At 36.3% G+C, this 17,378-nt stretch overlaps 3 protein-coding genes across 9 annotated transcripts; all 3 read left to right on the forward strand.

Moving 5' to 3' along the window:
- The first annotated feature begins 1,570 nt into the window (after positions 1–1,570).
- LOC107905504 (tRNA (adenine(58)-N(1))-methyltransferase non-catalytic subunit trm6) lies at positions 1,571–4,699 on the forward strand. The gene is made up of 13 exons (XM_016832164.2): positions 1,571–1,850; positions 1,929–2,056; positions 2,146–2,266; positions 2,355–2,436; positions 2,581–2,651; positions 2,758–2,799; positions 2,893–3,017; positions 3,201–3,294; positions 3,476–3,578; positions 3,658–3,836; positions 3,924–4,029; positions 4,217–4,303; positions 4,382–4,699. The coding sequence occupies exons 1-13, from the start codon at positions 1,726–1,728 to the stop codon at positions 4,478–4,480; spliced, it is 1,362 nt and encodes a 453-aa protein (XP_016687653.1). The 5' UTR covers positions 1,571–1,725; the 3' UTR covers positions 4,481–4,699.
- Positions 4,700–5,267: 568 nt separating this feature from the next.
- On the forward strand, positions 5,268–11,771 carry LOC107905503 (putative HVA22-like protein g). 7 transcript variants are annotated; one of them, XM_041094044.1, is made up of 9 exons: positions 5,268–5,424; positions 6,193–6,533; positions 6,617–7,599; positions 10,098–10,141; positions 10,233–10,331; positions 10,422–10,478; positions 10,569–10,632; positions 10,727–10,936; positions 11,231–11,771. In XM_041094044.1, exons 4-9 carry the CDS (start codon positions 10,110–10,112, stop codon positions 11,645–11,647), a joined length of 879 nt encoding a protein of 292 aa, XP_040949978.1. In that variant the 5' UTR covers positions 5,268–5,424; positions 6,193–6,533; positions 6,617–7,599; positions 10,098–10,109; the 3' UTR covers positions 11,648–11,771. The 7 variants fall into 7 exon arrangements, with proteins under 7 accessions (XP_040949978.1, XP_016687647.1, XP_016687651.1 ...); XM_016832162.2 differs by lacking the exons at positions 5,268–5,424; positions 6,193–6,533; positions 6,617–7,599 and adding exons at positions 8,573–8,982; positions 9,739–9,768; XM_016832163.2 differs by lacking the exons at positions 5,268–5,424; positions 6,193–6,533; positions 6,617–7,599 and adding exons at positions 8,573–8,859; positions 9,739–9,768.
- A 1,753-nt stretch (positions 11,772–13,524) lies between these two features.
- Positions 13,525–16,435, forward strand: LOC107905501 (endoglucanase 10-like). Its single transcript, NM_001326954.1, has 6 exons — positions 13,525–13,741; positions 13,938–14,221; positions 14,682–15,119; positions 15,319–15,460; positions 15,808–15,974; positions 16,103–16,435. Exons 1-6 carry the CDS (start codon positions 13,525–13,527, stop codon positions 16,433–16,435), a joined length of 1,581 nt encoding a protein of 526 aa, NP_001313883.1.
- The last annotated feature ends 943 nt before the right edge of the window (positions 16,436–17,378 follow it).

A 17,378-nucleotide genomic window follows, 5' to 3' on the forward strand; every position in this document is an offset into this window, starting at 1 on the left:
AAAGTTGGGTGACCAACTATCTAGTTTACCCTTAAATTATCAAATGTAACGGTTACCATTTGGGTAAATGATGAAATTTTAAAATTAAAAAAAAATAGGTAAAAAGACCTCTCTAGTTATTCTTAATTGTGATATTGAGCAAAATTGGTCCCTCTAAAAAACCGAAGCAATTTAGCCCCTAATAATATCGAAAGTGAGCAACTAGTGACAATTAATAATGGTGTTAGAAATTTCCATCAAATTATCCTACTTTTAGTTGGCATAATTATAAATTTAGCTCTCAACGTTTACGTATTCTGTCAAATTGATCTTGATTCCAAAAAGTAGGATAATTGGGTGGAAAAAGTTAATGTTGTCATTAATTGTCTTTATATGCTTAATTTTAAATTTGGCAGTGACTAAATTATTCCATTTTTTTGAGAGGACTCAATTTACTTAATATCAAAATTGAGAATAACTAGAGAAATTTTTTTAACAAAAGATATAAAACTGAAAATAACCAAGAACTTGGTATCCATTTAGCCTTCTTAGTTAGACAAATCCTGGAGCTAGTGTGAAAAGAAACCATCCATTGTCATCCACAAGAAAATGGTGTGTGCAACCAAACAAAGCTACAGTATTTCATCGGATATTATCATGGGAACCTTTGATTTCAAACAAACAAACAAACATAAACCAACTAATAAATCTCACATGAAAGTTATTAATAAAAAAAATGATTCTTTGCAAGTACAGCTGAAACATTACTACGTTATAGTTTATAAGTAAGTTGAATATATATATTAATTTTAATATCTAAAATACAATTCACCTTATATATTTCATTTTTTTTTCAATGCAAAAGTAGTTAATATACTTTTTAAAGTAAATATATAACATCTAAGTTTTAGTTCTATATTTCATTTATTATGTGACCACAAATTACTTACCAGATATGAGATTTAGAACTATATCTTAATTATTATTATTATTATATTGGGTAGTAATGAGAAGTTTATACGTATGTTCTACACTGTTGTATCTTAAAAATTAATGAAAAATATCCCAATTTTGTAAGAAAAAAAGAAACTCCCAATATTAAATTACATGTGCAAGCTTCAGAGATTTAAAAAAAAAAATTAATGGCTAAGATGCTGAAGCTATAACAATGCAAGAGGGTTAGTAAATCTAGCACAAAAACCCATGTGCAACTTGTGGGGGTTAATTGGCTCATATGAGTTGGCCGACCATGTTCCCCTCTCACATTTGGAGATAGATAAAAAAACCTAAAACAAAAACTAAAGTTACAAGGATTGCGGTTGTCGTGATGTTTTACGGAGACATCCTCTCACTACTGCGTTTTTCATAGAGTGGGAACAAGAAGCTGACTTCACAGCTGATCTCATGTTTTATCTGTCGTTTGGAAATTGAAATAATTCAAAAGTGTGATGTTATAAAATCATCAAACGCAAGGGACTGTTAAAATGGGCTCGGTTTCATGGTCCATTTTGAACATTCCTTTTGTTTTACGGTTTGGGCTAAGCCCAAGGATTCAGATCCAAGATAAACAAAACATTCCTCGTTGCTCTGTTGTGGCGGTTTGAACTTTTTAATCTTAAACCCTAGACGTTAAGATTTTATGCTTTTAAGTGAACTCAAGTTGTTTCAGATTCTGGTTCGTAAAGTGCAATTTTTTTTAACACTCGCGGAATAAGAGCAAATATATTGTTCAATAAAGGATCTAACATGTCCGAAAATAAACCTGAATCGGGTCCAACTGTAAATCCTAGAGTAACCTGGGAAGGTTGCAGCGTATTGCTCGACATTAACGACGGCGATCGTCTTGTTTTCGCTCGTCTCTCTGCCGGCTCGTAAGCTCCTATTTCTCCTAACAGTTCGCTCTACTGGTTATCAAATTTTAATTTTTATGCCGTTTAAAACTGTTTCAGGACCTTGAAAATTGGGAATAAGACATTCTCTTTGCAGCCATTGATTGGATGTCCCTTTGGGTCTCTGTTTCAAGTTGAAAGCGGAAAGGAAAAGCCTTACCTTTCCCGCTTTATTCCACCCACCGAAGGTTTAATTTTTTCCTTGAAAGCTTATTTTTTGTGGCTTAATTGATTTCAAGTTCATTCTATATGATACTCTTTTGGTGTATTTTTGCAGAGAATAATGTTCAAGATGAAGGAGGTTGTCAATTACAAGAAGAATCCCGTGACAACCGAGCAATAATTGATAATAATCAAGCTCAAAGCCTCACCGGTGATGATATAGATGCAATGCGGAGGTGCTAGACTTTGTGTTTTTTGTGGTTATTTATAGCCTTTTTTGTGTACAATATTTTTCATTGGTTGCTTTTTTCTCTTATGATGCAGAGAGGGGGCAACGGGGAATGAAATTGTTGAGGCCCTCATTGCTAACAGTGCAACTTTCGATAAGAAAACACAGTTCTCACAAGTTAGTTAATTTCACACTTAAGAGTCTGACATTTATTTATGGTTCACAATCTCGAACATAAGCTGGTTTGGTACACAAATAAAAGAGCAAGAGGAGAAAAAGAATGAAAGGGTAACGTAAGTGTTTTTGTGTTTGTATCTGTAGGAAAAATATAGGCTTAAGAAGCAAAAGAAATATGCGCCCAGAGTGCTTCTTAGACGACCATTTTCTAGAAGGTATGTCAATGATTCTATATCTGAGCTGCTTTTTCGGGATGTCGTTTTTAAATGGTTTTTATCTCTCTGCTTGCTGACTTGTGTTTTGCTACTACTATTGTATCAGTATATGTGAGGCATACTTTAAGAAATATCCAGCTCGAATCGGGTAATCATCATATTGTGTTAACTGTGTTTTTGATCATTTATTTCTGCAGACATAGATTAGAAATAATTTGTAATCTCCTTTCCTATGATTCAGATTTTTGCGAGTGGATGCTTTATCTTTGTTGCTATCAATGGCTAATGTTACTGCAAACTCGGATGTCCTTGTCCTGGATATGGTTGGTGGACTTGTTATTGGTGCTGTGGCAGAGCGTTTAGGAGGTATGATACATGTTTTTAAGAGTTATTTGATATTGTAACTGAAACAAGAAGACCTATAATGAATACGGCCAGTGTAACATTTCTAATAAAATATAGTGGTATTTTAAATATTTTAAATGTTCTCAAGTATCTATGGAAGAGTAATGTTGGAACCATTGTCTCACAATACCTTTTTGTGAACAGGTACAGGTAGTGTGTGCAATACTTATCTTGGGGGGAAACCCTATCCTATGGAGATAATAAGGATGTTCAACTTCAATAATGAAATTTGCAAGAGGTATGCTGCTATTTTTTGAGTTTCCTCACTTTACATGAAATATCATATTACAAACTCATGTAAAAGCTGGGCACTGTAATCTCATTTCCAAGGAGGATTACATGGAGTTCAGGTATAAATACGGAGTTATGTTCTTGAATCATGCCATGCAATATTTACTCTTTCTTCTTATTTGTTTCAGAGTTTTGCGGTGTTCAGTCAATGACCTTTGTGCAGTCCAAAATGAAACCAGTGAGCAAGTCAGCCAACATGAAGATGTCTGTACTATGGAGAGTCAATCTGATGTTAGTCATGCTCCCTTGTGATTAAGTTTATTCTTTTTTTCTGAATCACCCTGAATGTATTGTGATGCTTTATTTATAGGAGAAAATATCCTTATCAGTTAGCACCGAAGAGGTTCATCTTTCATCCAAGAATGGTGTTTCGGATCTTGTTCCTGAGAATGAACTTTCTACCACAGGCAAAACTTGCAAAACCCCAAAAGCTGGGGAAAAAGCACCAAAAGAAGCAATTCAATCATGGAAAGAAAATGGTTTCTCCAGGTAATCTACAGAAGTTCAACAATTGCTGTATTAATATTAGAACCATATATATATATCCATAATCCTAAATCCAATGTGTGTGTGTAGCCTAATTATTGCTGCACCGGAGCAGGATGCCTGGAGCTTAGTTAAGGATTTGCTGCCCCTTCTAACATACTCAGCTCCTTTTGCAATCTATCACCAGTATCTGCAGGTTTGGTTTCATCCCTTGTTACTGCTCTAAATTTTGGAAGGAACCAAGTTTAGACTTCTATTTGTTCCATAAAACTAATAATTGAGTTGGTAGTTTTGAACGATCTTTTGTATTTCTGTTGTTAAAAATGTGGAACCAATCATTCCCCTAGAAAACTAACTCGATCAAACTATATGTCTAAATACAGCCTCTTGCAACATGCATGAACAATCTACAACTTGAGAAAATGGCAATTGGGTTGCAACTTTCAGAACCTTGGTTACGGGAATATCAGGTCTTCTTCTTATTCCTCTTTATAAACTTGTAGAATATGTAATGCTTTATTTATGAGAATAACATGATTATCATGCAGGTACTTCCATCAAGAACCCATCCCTGCATGCAGATGAGTGGATCAGGCGGCTACATCCTAAGTGGTACTCGGGCGTATTCTAATACAAGTCAATCCTAGTTCCTAAATTTTAATTAAGGAAAATTATTGTGTATTAGTAACCCAAAATGGTCGCCTAAAACCAAATTTATCATGTGTATAACTTGGATCATTATTTTATATGGTTTTCTTTGGTGTTGCTACTTAGGTTTCGATTTCTAACAAACCATTATTTATGCTATTGTGGCAAATGTTAAATGTAAACTATTTATTCCAAATGGAATTTTATTAACTGCTCAATTTCAGTGAGCTATTTTTTTTATTTAATTTAATCTGAAGCAGCTCAAACGTCATACTAAGCTCATGCATCTTTTAATGTCATACTTGAAGTAAGATTGTCGTGTTGACAGTTTGATTTAATCTTCTAGTATTACAGTTTTTATTTAAAATATCAAAAGAAAAGGTAAATTATAAAATTGGTTATTTATATTTACACTCTTAACTCCTATTGAGTGTTGACATTACATCAGAACTATCAATTAAGAAATAACGGTAGCAGCAGGAGTAGACAATCGAATATGTTTGTCTAACCGTATCTGATCAGCAATCATTAAAAGAGTTTCATAAAAGACCCTTAATATCTGCTTGATATCCACTCTCTATTTATGTTCGCACGGTTCTTGAATTCACAGATGTTAACATAAATTGATATTACTAATATAGTAATTTTTAAAGTTGAGTGAGGAAATCTTGAATTTACACAAAGCATATACTACTAAATTTGTAGTTCATCCCAAGAAAATCATAATTAGAGTTGTAATGGGCTTGAAATATTTGTTGAAATGAGTCAGAGAAACGAAGCCCTTTGGAACTTGGAAGAGCCCAATAAGCAAACAAAACGAACGATTACTGAATCGTCTTTCTTTCAGAAAAAAAAAAAGTCTTCTGGGTTTTCTTCCTCATTCTTCATTTTAGGTTTTGCGATGAACCGGTAACAGCCAGATTCAGTGAATTGAGTTTGTCAGGTAATATTACAGAGCTTCTTGTGCATCGCTTTTCTTTTCAATTTCATGATTGAAGTTATTGATAAATCAATTTGGGTTTTGGGTTTGTAACTGATCTCAAAACTAACGACTTACTAGTGAACAAGTATTGATGAGTAAAATTTGTACGGGTTTGACTTGATATTTAGTTTGACAAATGGTTGTTCTATAATCTAAGTTAATCACAGTTTGTTCATCATTTCCAATATCTCTCTATTCCTTTTTTCCCCATTGGTATTCTTCGTGATTTTAGTGTTAGAAACATCATCCAAAGTTGTTAGAAGGTCGTGATGTTGATTAACTTGACTGTAAGTTGTAAAAGAAAGGTGGCAGAGTGGCAGTAACTGAAGATTATCCTTGTTCCAATAGGTTTTAAACTGCTTATTTGATTCCTATTTGCCGGGTGATATTAGCTGAAAATCAGATGCATTTTATTTATAATTTTCTCTTTTTTTTTTTTGGCTTTTGAGGGGACTTGCAATTATATATACATGATAAATTGTAGTGCTTTTAGGCTCGCTATTAATATATGATCCCCCCCCCCCCCCATTGTTTAACATTTACAAGAATATTAACATATTTCTTTCTAAAAGGGTACATAAATTTTAGGTAGTATTATTTTTTGCTTAAAATTTCTCAATGACTAGCGAACCACCATTTTGTTCATCAATGTGAATCGGTAAGTATGGAGATTGTTTCTGGCAACCAGCCAAGCACTGGCAATGAATTGAAACTTTATGGCATTATCAGTGTGGTAGTTGTAGATGGATCATGAAGCCGGTCAGCCAAAACAGGAGCGCTCAAGAACAAGGTGGACTGCGTCCCTTGATAGGATATTTGCAGACTTGGTAGTGAAGCAAATTAAATTGGGAAGCAGGCCAAACAATGTTTTTGACAAGAAAACATGGAATATCATACGTGATGAATTCAACAAGCAAACAGATCTTAACTTCAATAACAATCAGTTGAGAAAGCACCTGGATGTTCTGAGAATACGGTTCTATAACCTCAAGTCAGCTTATGATCAAAATGACTTTGCATCCATGGAGGACTCTTGTTGCATCGGGTTTGACCTGTGGGAAGACATTGGGGTAAATTTCCTCTCAATGTAATGAATGTTTGTTTCTGACACTTTTACTGTATGTTCCTGAGAGATTGTGTTTATACTTTACAGGCACAGCCTAGGCCTGAGCCAATCAAAATCAAGGACTGCCCCATATATGAGCAACTATGTACAATATTTACTGATTCATCTGCTGATGGGAAGTATGCCCAATCAAGTCACTTTGAGGGACTAGAAAAAACTGTTGGAAATGATACCAGTGTCTTAATTTCATGCCCAGATGATAATCCACTCACCTCAAGGTTAACCCAAAGCGGTTCATTGTCTGAAAAGTTGACTAAGAGTATTGCAGAGAGAAAAAGAAGACGACCATCTGAGGCACAATCTTGTTTAGATCAGAGCAGAAAGGATGAAGAAATCTCTGAGACTATGGCTGGAGCCTTGTTAGATATGGTTGCGGCTTGGAGGTCAAGGAGTACAATTGCCACAAAACGAAGTGATGAGAAATTTAGCATAACTAATTGCATTAAAGCATTGGATGAGATAGAAGACATTGAAGAGTGGCTCTATTTTGCATCTCTTGACCTCTTCGAAGACCCCACCCTAAGGAAAACCTTTATCTCTTTAGAAGGTGGCAAGATTAGGCTGACATGGTTGCAAGAGAAGTGTGAGAAACCTGCAATGACCTGTGTCGAAGGTAAAGGGTGAATCTTTGGCTACTTTGTAAGTGCTAGGATCTTGACTGCAATTGTTTAATCTTAGGGAGCTAGTTTGGTCAAACAGTAGTTACATAGTACAGATTGATAGATGAGATGTTCTAGCTGTAGGGTTACCAATGTTCGCAGGCACGTGTATATTTATGTAAGTTTGCAGATAGTGGAATCGTCCTTTTGCATTGGGCTACAACTGCACGTATGTACATTCATTTGGTTAACGGTGACCACAGTTCATCTTCCTCAACCGGTTTGGATCTGGTTGCCCCCTCTCCCAAGGGAGAGAGCTCGTCAGAGTCGAGAATCAGCTGAACTGCTGAAGGGTGGCTTCTCTTCTTTATATGAAAGCAACTAAAAACAGAGGAAACGTCATTAGAAAAGGTTAAAGAATCCTCCAAGTCCCTGTGCTCTTTGTATTTTTGGAATTTAATCTCTCTATTTTTCATATTTTAAAATTTAGGTCTAATTGTTAACGCACTCAAATTCTTCTGTTCAATTTGCCGCCATGATATTTTTTTTTGTAAAAAATTACTTAAGTAACCATATACCAAAAAAACTGTTGTAATAAACTTAAATTTAGCAAAAAAGTTTTAACTGTGTTCACAATTAGGACTTGCATTTCTAAATATGAAAAGTTGAAGGGCTAAGTCCCTTGAAAAGTATTTTGGGGACTGAACGCAAAATACAAATAAAAACAAATGTCAAATTCTATAAAAGGTCCCTTGGTAGATTTAGTTTATGTACTATAATTAATTAGTTCTAGTCTCTTTTCTCATCAAATAATTTGAAAGATATGACATACACACTTTGGTCAGATAATTTTTTTTGCATGAAAAGTATAATATTTATCTAATTACTAAAAAAAAGTTGATGTTTATATGTCATGTCATTGTATATTTAGAAAAAATAAGAATCAAATTTAATTAAATGATGAAATTAATGAACAAGAAAAAGAAATATTTAAATTATAATAAAAATAAAAACATATAGTATAGGGACTTTCTATGAAATTTACCAAAACAAATATAATTTTAATTTTCGGAAATCCTTTTGACTTTGGAGGCCCAGTCGGAGGCTGGTAACGGGGCTTGCTAATTTGGCAACTCAAATTTCTTCGAAGCCTCACCCACTTCCAAAGCTAACAACCTCCTTCATCTGTTTCTGATTAGCTATTTGTAGGCTAAAGTGTCGCAGAAGCATAAACATAATTAGTGTTAGTAATAAATCTTTGATCGTTATCCATAATGATCACTTACTTTAAACCATTAGTTTAGTCGGCTACTGATTCTTCTTCTTTCTATTTGATTTTATTTTCCTTATTAATCCTTATCCTCTTCAAAATGTTAGTGTATTCCGCCCTTGGAAATTAGATAGAGTTTTGCTTTTCTCTAAAGGGTATAATAGGCAACAAAGTTTAAAAACAAAGCCGGACGTAATGGGGATTTGAAAACTAACGATAAGAATGAAAAGTCTGTAATGCTGTCTCTCTCTCTCTCTCTGACTCTCTCTTCAATATTTTTTATTATTTTTCCTCAAAAGTCTTTTTCACTCTTCTCTCACTGCTACCGCCGACTTCATAACGGTTAGCCGTCGTATTTTGGCGGCGCCGATTTTCCTGTTTCCCGGCGATCTTCTCCGAAAGTACTCTTTTATTATTTCCTCCTCAAGTGCATCGCTTTGGAACTCTGGTTTTAACTATCATTTCTGAGTTTAATAGTGTTGCGTTCTTGTTTGCTTTATCTTATTGAAAATAATCTTTCAAAGGTACCAATCACTCTGCCGTTTCCACCTTCTTTTTCGGTGATTGATTCCGCACATCGCAGTCGAGATTTATCTGACATTACATTGTTGAATGTTGATAACGATATTATCTAAGGATCTCTTTTGGGTCTTGAACATGTTTTTAAAATTTTCCTGTATTTCCTGTATATGATTTTCTTCAATTTTGTTATTTATCTATTTTTTGAACTCAACGGTGTTTGCGTTTTTCTCGATGATTTCTTCGTTTTCACTGCTTCTCGGTGCGATTATGTTGCTTCAATTTTGAATACTTGAAATAGTTCCGTACGGTGTCCTATACTTTTGGGATCTAATTAGTGTTTTTAATTCTTAGTATGTTGCTTGTTGTGACTTGCGTACTAAGGAAGGTTTGGGGTTTGATTAGCTAAATCATTCTGGTTTCTGAACTTGTAACGTTACGTTACTCGTACTCCTTTGTTTGGTTAGTAAGGGAAAAAAAAGATGATAAATTGACATCTAAGCAGGTTTTATGTTGTTTTCAGTTCCGGTATCTGAAAATTCTAGCTCAACTGAGTCTTTCCATAAGCTCTTAAGGGGATCTCTGCCATTAAGTCGTGAATAGGACAAAATTTTAGACCCTTTGGTATACCTTTTACTCGGTCGATTTATGGGGCCAAGAAAATTTTAAGTTCCAACCTGATTAGGCCTTGTTTGACTAGGATTATAACATATTTGGATTGAGAGAACTGATGGAATTCCTCTTCTTTTGTATTTCATCAGGGAAATAAATAAAGAGGAGGAGAAACTTAGGTAACAATCTCTTTCTAGGTTTTCTTTTGAAGAGATTTGGAGATGCTACAAACTATTACTAATTTTCTTTACTTTCGAACTCAAAGTTACATTTTCCATTAGAAATCATCACTTTCCTAATGTGCCATGGACAGTGAGGAAGTGGATTGTTAATCTTTTGAGGAATCTGGATATGTATAGAGGCTGAAAGACAGGGCTAAATATAATATTGTGTCTGTGGCTGATCTTTTGCTTTAATTAGCATATGTATTGACTGTTCTTGTTTTCTGGGATTGATAACCTTGATTTTGTTGCTGGCTTTTAACCCTGGGAGTATTATCTTTCACCAGGGAATAGACAAAATGATTGGATCCTTTCTTACCAGAGGACTAGTGTATGTTTTACCTTACAACTGTTTCTGTTTCTCATTTTAGTTTTAATTTATTACTTTACTTGAAATTAATCTTTCAGTTTTGATTTGGTAGGACGGTTTTTGCCTATGCTTTTCCAGCATATGAATGTTATAAAACTGTTGAAATGAATAAGCCTGACGTTGAGGAACTGCGCTTTTGGTGCCAGTACTGGTAGTTATTCATTTGTTATTCATTTCATTTCAGATATTGCTAATTTTATGTAATTTCTTTTATTTCCACCCTTTTCTTTTCTGGTTTCAGGATATTGGTGGCTGTTTTGACGGTTAGTGAGAGAATTGGTGATGCTTTTGTTTCATGGTATGGAATCATAAAACAGAGAATTAGCACGAGGAATTTTTTGTGTTTTTGTGTTTCTCACTTTGCTCTTTTCTGTGCTCTCTTTTTTAGGGTTCCAATGTACAGTGAAGCTAAGTTGGCTTTCTTTATTTACTTGTGGTACCCGAAAACAAGGGTAGGTGTATCAGTTTTAAAGAAGCAAGGAACATTTACTTGTCCATCTACATGTTGATGTTTGCTTTAATTGCCCGTGTTTTCACTTTTGTCAGGGAACTTCTTATGTGTATGACTCCTTCTTTAGACCATATGTTGCAAAGCATGAAAATGAAATTGACTGTAACTTGTTGGAACTAAGGACTAGAGCTGGTGATATGGCAGTTCTTTACTGGCAAAGAGTTGCTAGCTACGGCCAGACAAGAGTTTTTGAGATCCTGCAATATGTTGCTTCACAGTCAACCCCAAGACCTCACCATGCTAAGGTAATTACCAGATTATAACCAATTGTAGTTTGTGCTGCCTTCACCTACATATGAGTTCTTTTTGCTACAAACTTAATTTGATGAAACCACAAATTGGATGCTATGTGAAAATGGTTGCCCTGGAGTTAGAAAATGGCCTCTCACTATAATGCATCCAAAACTCTGTACAGATGTAATGTTTTTATATTAATTGAATGTCTTTAGCAATTGATTAATCTTTTTTTTTGTTCTGATTTGTCTGTTGCCATACACGAGCCTATCATCTTGAAATTTTTCTTTTCTCCATAACTTCAGAATTCTCAGGCACAAGTTGATAGGGCTCGCCAACCCTCTGGTGTGCCAATCCGCCAATCATCTAGTAAAGCACAAGCAGCACATCCTGAGGCTGAAGAACCGCCTTCCCCGACATCAAGCACATTTTCAAGTCAAAACCCAAAGGAAGTAGCTGAAGAGGTGGGACCTTCAAAGGTGGCTTCACAGGTGGCTAAATCAGCTACCCCATCAGCATCCTCAAATAGCCAAAAACCAGATCCTGCATCTGAAAGTACCAGTCAGCCTGCAGATACCGAAGCAGAAGCAATGCAAATTGAACCGGTGTTGCCTTCTACACGGAATGAAGTCACAAACCCTCCCCCAAAAGTGACTCTCATGGAAGAAAGCATTCGAGTCACACGTGGTAGATTGAGGAAAAGCCGTTCAGGAACCCGTTAAAATGATCGTATTAATTCCTTTTCTTTTTAGTTTACTGAACTAGCACTTGAATTGGTAGGCGTATCGTTGTTGACATTGATGTAAATTTCCCTGTTTTCTAGTTTCTATTTCATTCGTTGCTTCATTATTATTTTTCAAACAACTGCATATCATGGGGTATTGGGGCCAATTGATTTAAAAGTTCTCCAGAGTCTTCAAGTACCGTTATTTGATGCCTTTTGTGGTACCCATTTGTTTGAATTTTTTAGTGCTTAGTTGTTTGGGAGTTGGTGAAAGAGAACTAAAAAGGTTTTAGGATTAGGGATGGAAAGTCCCTTTGGCAAGAATACTCTGCCTGCTGCATCGGTCTCCTTTAAACCACGCAGCTTTATCTTTTATGTAGCTTTGAGTCAGTAGATTAATTTAAACAAATTTACACCAAAGCTGATTAAGATGGACTCTATTCCCGCACAAAATTGAATTAGGTTGCATGTGTTAGGTGAAAGCATTAAGCACGTGACAGTGGCGATGAAAAGAGATCCTGAATTAAAGATGATTTAATTGCTACTAGAGAAAGAAAATGGTGTTTTATTTTTGTTAAATTTATGACAATAAGTAGCTTTGATTCGTTTTCAGTTTTTCTCTTCCGCTTCACCCTGAAAAGAAAACCGCATCACAAACTTTTACGTTATGAAAAAGAACGAAAGATAAAAAACCAGCAAGATTGATGCCAAGAAAAAGCAAATCAAAATGTGAATATTATTATTATGTACCTTAAGCTGTGAAGCAGCCCTTCTAAAGCCCATAGCGGAAGCATGAAAAGAAAATGGGCCGAATAGGTTCCAACTAGAAAGCAAGAAGAGTTTTTTAATGGGTTGGACGACGTAAACTTAATATAAGAAAGCCGAAACAATGTATATTTTAAGACTAAAGTGTCAATATATGACTTCACGAAAACCCAACAATAAGTATAGAAGGTTCCCTTTCCTAAGTTAAATTAGGTTCCATTTGGTATTAGTTAAAAGAAGCTGTTTTGTCCAAAGAAAGAACATTTCCATGATTTCTGTCCCCAATAGCAGCAAAATCGTAAGCAATTAGTGACATTTTTTTAAGTAAGCAGTTGGAAATTTAATAACTTGTAAACTTATAGATATTAATTTCAGTAATTATAGAAGGGATGAAAAGCTGCTGACTTCCAAATGGCAAATGGATTTTAATAAAAATTAAATTTGAAGTCGTCGTGAAAAAAGACATAAAGACAAAGACAATAGAGAGGGGAAAGGATCTTCGGCCCATGAGATGTCTGTCCCAGAGGCCCAGACATGACATGGACACTTCATCTACAATATAATGAATAAGACCAATGCATGGCGGAAACACTAGTGAAAGGAGCCGCTTAACCCACTACATACTTACCCACCAAATAACAATCAGAGCTGAAACAAAACGAAGATCAACCGTCAATTCTTGTAAGCCAGTTGTCTATTGTGGAATTAAGCCATTTCACCACACATGGTTCGGAGGCAATGAGATCTATCTCCAACCAAACTAAAGGGGGCATATTCGTAATCCACACATAAAGTAAACAGCTGGTAGCGGGCAATAAAAGTAAAAATAATTATCTTTACTCATATTGGTATCTCGCTTGAAAAATATATTCCTAGTGTCGGTGACCTCTGTCCTTGCAAGTAGTTACCAGTTAAAATTTTTTTTTACGACTGTCCGATGAGAACACTTCTTTTGCTGCTTTGGAACCAGATCCAGCCGCTAGCATTTTGAACCCTGCATTTCTCTTTTAACACATCCATCGTTCAATGCGCTTGTTTTGATCTATAGATCTTAGGTTCGGAGTCTCTGTGTGTGCTTTGGTGTGGGGGTTTTCTAGTGACAAAAATAGAATGGGGAAACAATCAAAGTCAGGAGGGTGTTTGGGGTGGTTACTGGCGATAGTAATATTGGCTCTGGTTGTGGGAGCCATTGTTTATGCAGTGAAGCAGAAAATCGATCACGCCAATGATAATAAGCCATCTCCCGTTCCAGGTCCTCCAGGCGCTATTGACAAGAAGTATGCCGATGCTCTCAAAATCGCAATGCAATTCTTTGACATTCAAAAATGTACCTTCTTTCACTTTACTCTGTTTCCTACTCTCTTGGGTTGAAATTTGCTTCTTTTTAAGGATACCCGTTAACCTATGGACCCTGATTTAAAGTAGCAACAGTATTTAGTTACTTAATTTCATTATAGTATTAGCAATTTGCTACTGCTTTAATTTGGTATATAATTATGTCTGAGATGGGGTGGTTGTTGCAGCTGGTAAGTTAGTGAATAATAAGATATCATGGAGAGGAGATTCGGGACTTAAGGATGGAAATGAAGCGAACTTGGATCTTTCCAAGGGGATGTATGATGCTGGAGATCACATGAAATTTGGTTTTCCAATGGCATTTACTGCTACTGTGTTATCATGGGCTATCCTCGAGTATGGAGATCAGATGGCGGCAGTGAATCAACTGGAACCTGCTCAACAATCTCTCAAGTGGATTACTGATTTCCTTATAAATGCTCATCCTAAAGACAACGTTCTCTATATTCAGGTTATTTTCTGTCTTTAACTGCAACCCACTCTTTTGGATTATGCGTATGTCATTTGTACACGAGTCATTGCATGCACCACTGCATTTAAGTTTGTTGGTTTTGCCTTAGAAATTTATATTATGAAGTATCCAAATCGCTTAGGGCTTTAACCAAAGGTTTTAGATCAGGAGTATCTGGGATATTTATTTTAGCATCTGCTTCTTAGTCTCTCTACCTTATAGCTTGTTGTTTCTCATGTTGTTGTGATGGATTGCATTGAAAATATGACTGGATTGTATGTTATAATGAGCATACTTTTGTTCATAGTCTTGTTTCACCGAGTGAGAAACCTCATGCCATTTCCATGGTTGTATTGCAAACCGTACTTGATTTGGAATCTAATTGCACAATCCTTTAATAAAAAAGCTGATGAAGTATACTTACATCTAACGTTTTTTTTCTCTTCCAACATTATGGCAGGTGGGTGATCCCGACTTAGATCATAAATGTTGGGAAAGGCCTGAAAACATGAAAGAGAAGAGGCCTCTCACACAGGTGAACATAACTGTTCCAGGGACAGAGGTTGCAGCTGAGACTGCTGCTGCTATGGCTTCAGCATCTCTGGTGTTTAAGACATCTAACTCGGCATACTCAAGCACACTTCTTAAGCATGCCAAGCAACTTTTTAATTTCGCGGACAAATATCCAGCTTCTTATAGTGAGAACATCCCAGAAGTTGCTACATATTACAATTCAACAGGGTATGGAGATGAGCTCTTATGGGCAGCAAGCTGGCTCTATCATGCAACAGGTGATCGATCGTACCTTGACTATGCGACTGGTGAAAATGGGAAACAGTTTGCTTCATGGGGAAGTCCAACCTGGTTTAGCTGGGATAATAAAAATGCAGGAACCCAGGTAAGATTCCCTTTTAGCAAAATTTTGAAGAAAGATGCTATCCTCTCTTGTTTTTCTTTTACCTTCATTTTACAGACATAGACATGCTTCAAGCATTGTGATAATATAAGAAACCCCGAGTTCTTGAAAGTTGCGCACATTTTGTGAGCCTTTTGAGAAAGTAGTTAGAATTAACTTGTTTGGTGCTACATCTATGCAGGTCTTGCTTTCCAGGTTAAGCTTGTTTGGTGCCAAAGGAGTCTCTGGGAACTCTGGCCTCAGAAACTATAGGAGCTCTGCTGAAGGTGTTATGTGTGGTCTTTTGCCAAAGTCTCCCTCAGCCACATCCAGCAGAACAGATGGTAATTCTTCTTTAAAGCTAAATAAATTAGGTTCATACATGTGATATGTAGATCTTTGATTCAACAAAAAGAAATGGGTTAAGGGAAAGTTCCTTATCAAGTAAAACGATTAATACTAGTTTTACCAAGTTGATTGGCTTGAGATTGGATACCAGGGTATGTCTAGATTGCCAATTTCATACCCTAATTTGGACTGAAAATATTGCTTCCAGATGTTTATTTGCTTACTCCAGCTATTCTTTAAGGGGATTACACATGCCTCTCAGATCACTAAAGCTGCATATGAACTGAACTCGTTTCGAACCTTGGGATCACTTTTTGCTCACCGGTCAGACTTTCTGGTGCAGGTGGTCTTGTATGGATCAGTGAATGGAATGCTCTGCAGCACCCTGTTGCCTCTGCATTTTTAGCTGCTCTTTACAGTGATTACATGCTTACATCACAGACTGCAAAAATAACCTGTGGTGACCATTCATTCAAACCGTCGGATCTTAGAAAGTTTGCCAAATCACAGGTACGCCATTTATGTTGTAGGATAAACGTGTTGCATAAAAGAGGCAGCTGAAGATTTGAAATTTTCCTCGAAAAGCATTGATTCATATTTCACTTAAATAATCATACTATAATAATTTTTGCTTCCAGGCTGATTATGTATTGGGCAAAAACCCTTTGAAAATGAGCTTTCTTGTGGGGTATGGGGATAAGTACCCACAATATGTGCATCATAGAGGAGCTTCAATTCCAGCTGATGCGACTACTGGTTGCACCGACGGCTTCAAGTGGCTTGATTCAACTGAACCGAATCCTAATGTGGCTGTTGGAGGCCTTGTGGGTGGGCCTTTCCTTAATGAAACATACATCGATTCCCGGAACAACTCAATGCAAGCCGAGCCGACCACATATAACAGTGCCCTCATTGTTGGCCTTCTCTCAAGTTTGGTCACTACCTCATCTGCAGTTAAATCCTTCACCTAAAAGTAAAAGTAGCCATAGCCTGTAACTGATTACACTTTTGTACCTATATGCAGTTGTATCAATACCACGTTTCCCTATAAAACTTGTTCTTTAAGTATTTTGTTCTACACAGGTGAACTTAGATGCGGGTCGCCTGCACCAAGTTTTTGTCGTATCTTAGAGGCATGGCCGCATCGTTTCTTTTCTTTTTTTTTTTTTGTCCAACTGGTGATTATGTGAGAGTTAAATTCCCTCCATGTTTCAATTATGTAGCAGAAGTGAAGATGAGATACTTAAATTGTTACTATTAATCCAAAATCCAGAGCAGAGTTATCATGTTTGCTCTAATTCAGGCCATCATAGATATATGATCCAAGGGCTTGGGATAAGCATTCACATATTTTTCAAAGTTACAAAACAAATTGATTTTCGACATGTTTTATGTTTACCCAAAGCTGGAATGTTGCAAGGCAAAAGAGGTGAGACAGTGGCACAACAATGCGATTGGGAGTCCAAGTATGGTATGGAAATGGCCCACGTGAAAAGGCCATTCATCAGTCACCACCGCAGGGGGTCCTAAGGGCTTTCAGTCTTATCTACCGACAACCATCAAAAGCTACGCATCGCCCAAAATTTGATAAAGAAAGTCCCACTCCCTCTGTCATCAGTCTCCAGCACCATAACTTTCGTACTCACCCTTTAGCCAACAGAGCAGTTTGTCCCCGGTCCTAGCAGTACGGTCAAGCACAGGTGTCTTGTACCTTTGTCGAAAATCACCCAATGTACCCTCTGATCTATCCTTTCAAGTTTCAACCACCCCTTTTCTTTTTTGGTCAAAACCCCCCTATTTACTCGTTAAAAACAATCTATGATGAATAATTATTGTGCCTAGCGTCTTGGCTATTTGCACGCCACTCTTACCAATCTATCATTAATATTTCAGGCACGCAATATTTGGATACTA

The sequence above is a fragment of the Gossypium hirsutum genome, chromosome D05, assembly GCF_007990345.1.
Source record: "Gossypium hirsutum isolate 1008001.06 chromosome D05, Gossypium_hirsutum_v2.1, whole genome shotgun sequence".
In the NCBI taxonomy this organism is placed as follows: Eukaryota; Viridiplantae; Streptophyta; class Magnoliopsida; order Malvales; family Malvaceae; genus Gossypium; species Gossypium hirsutum.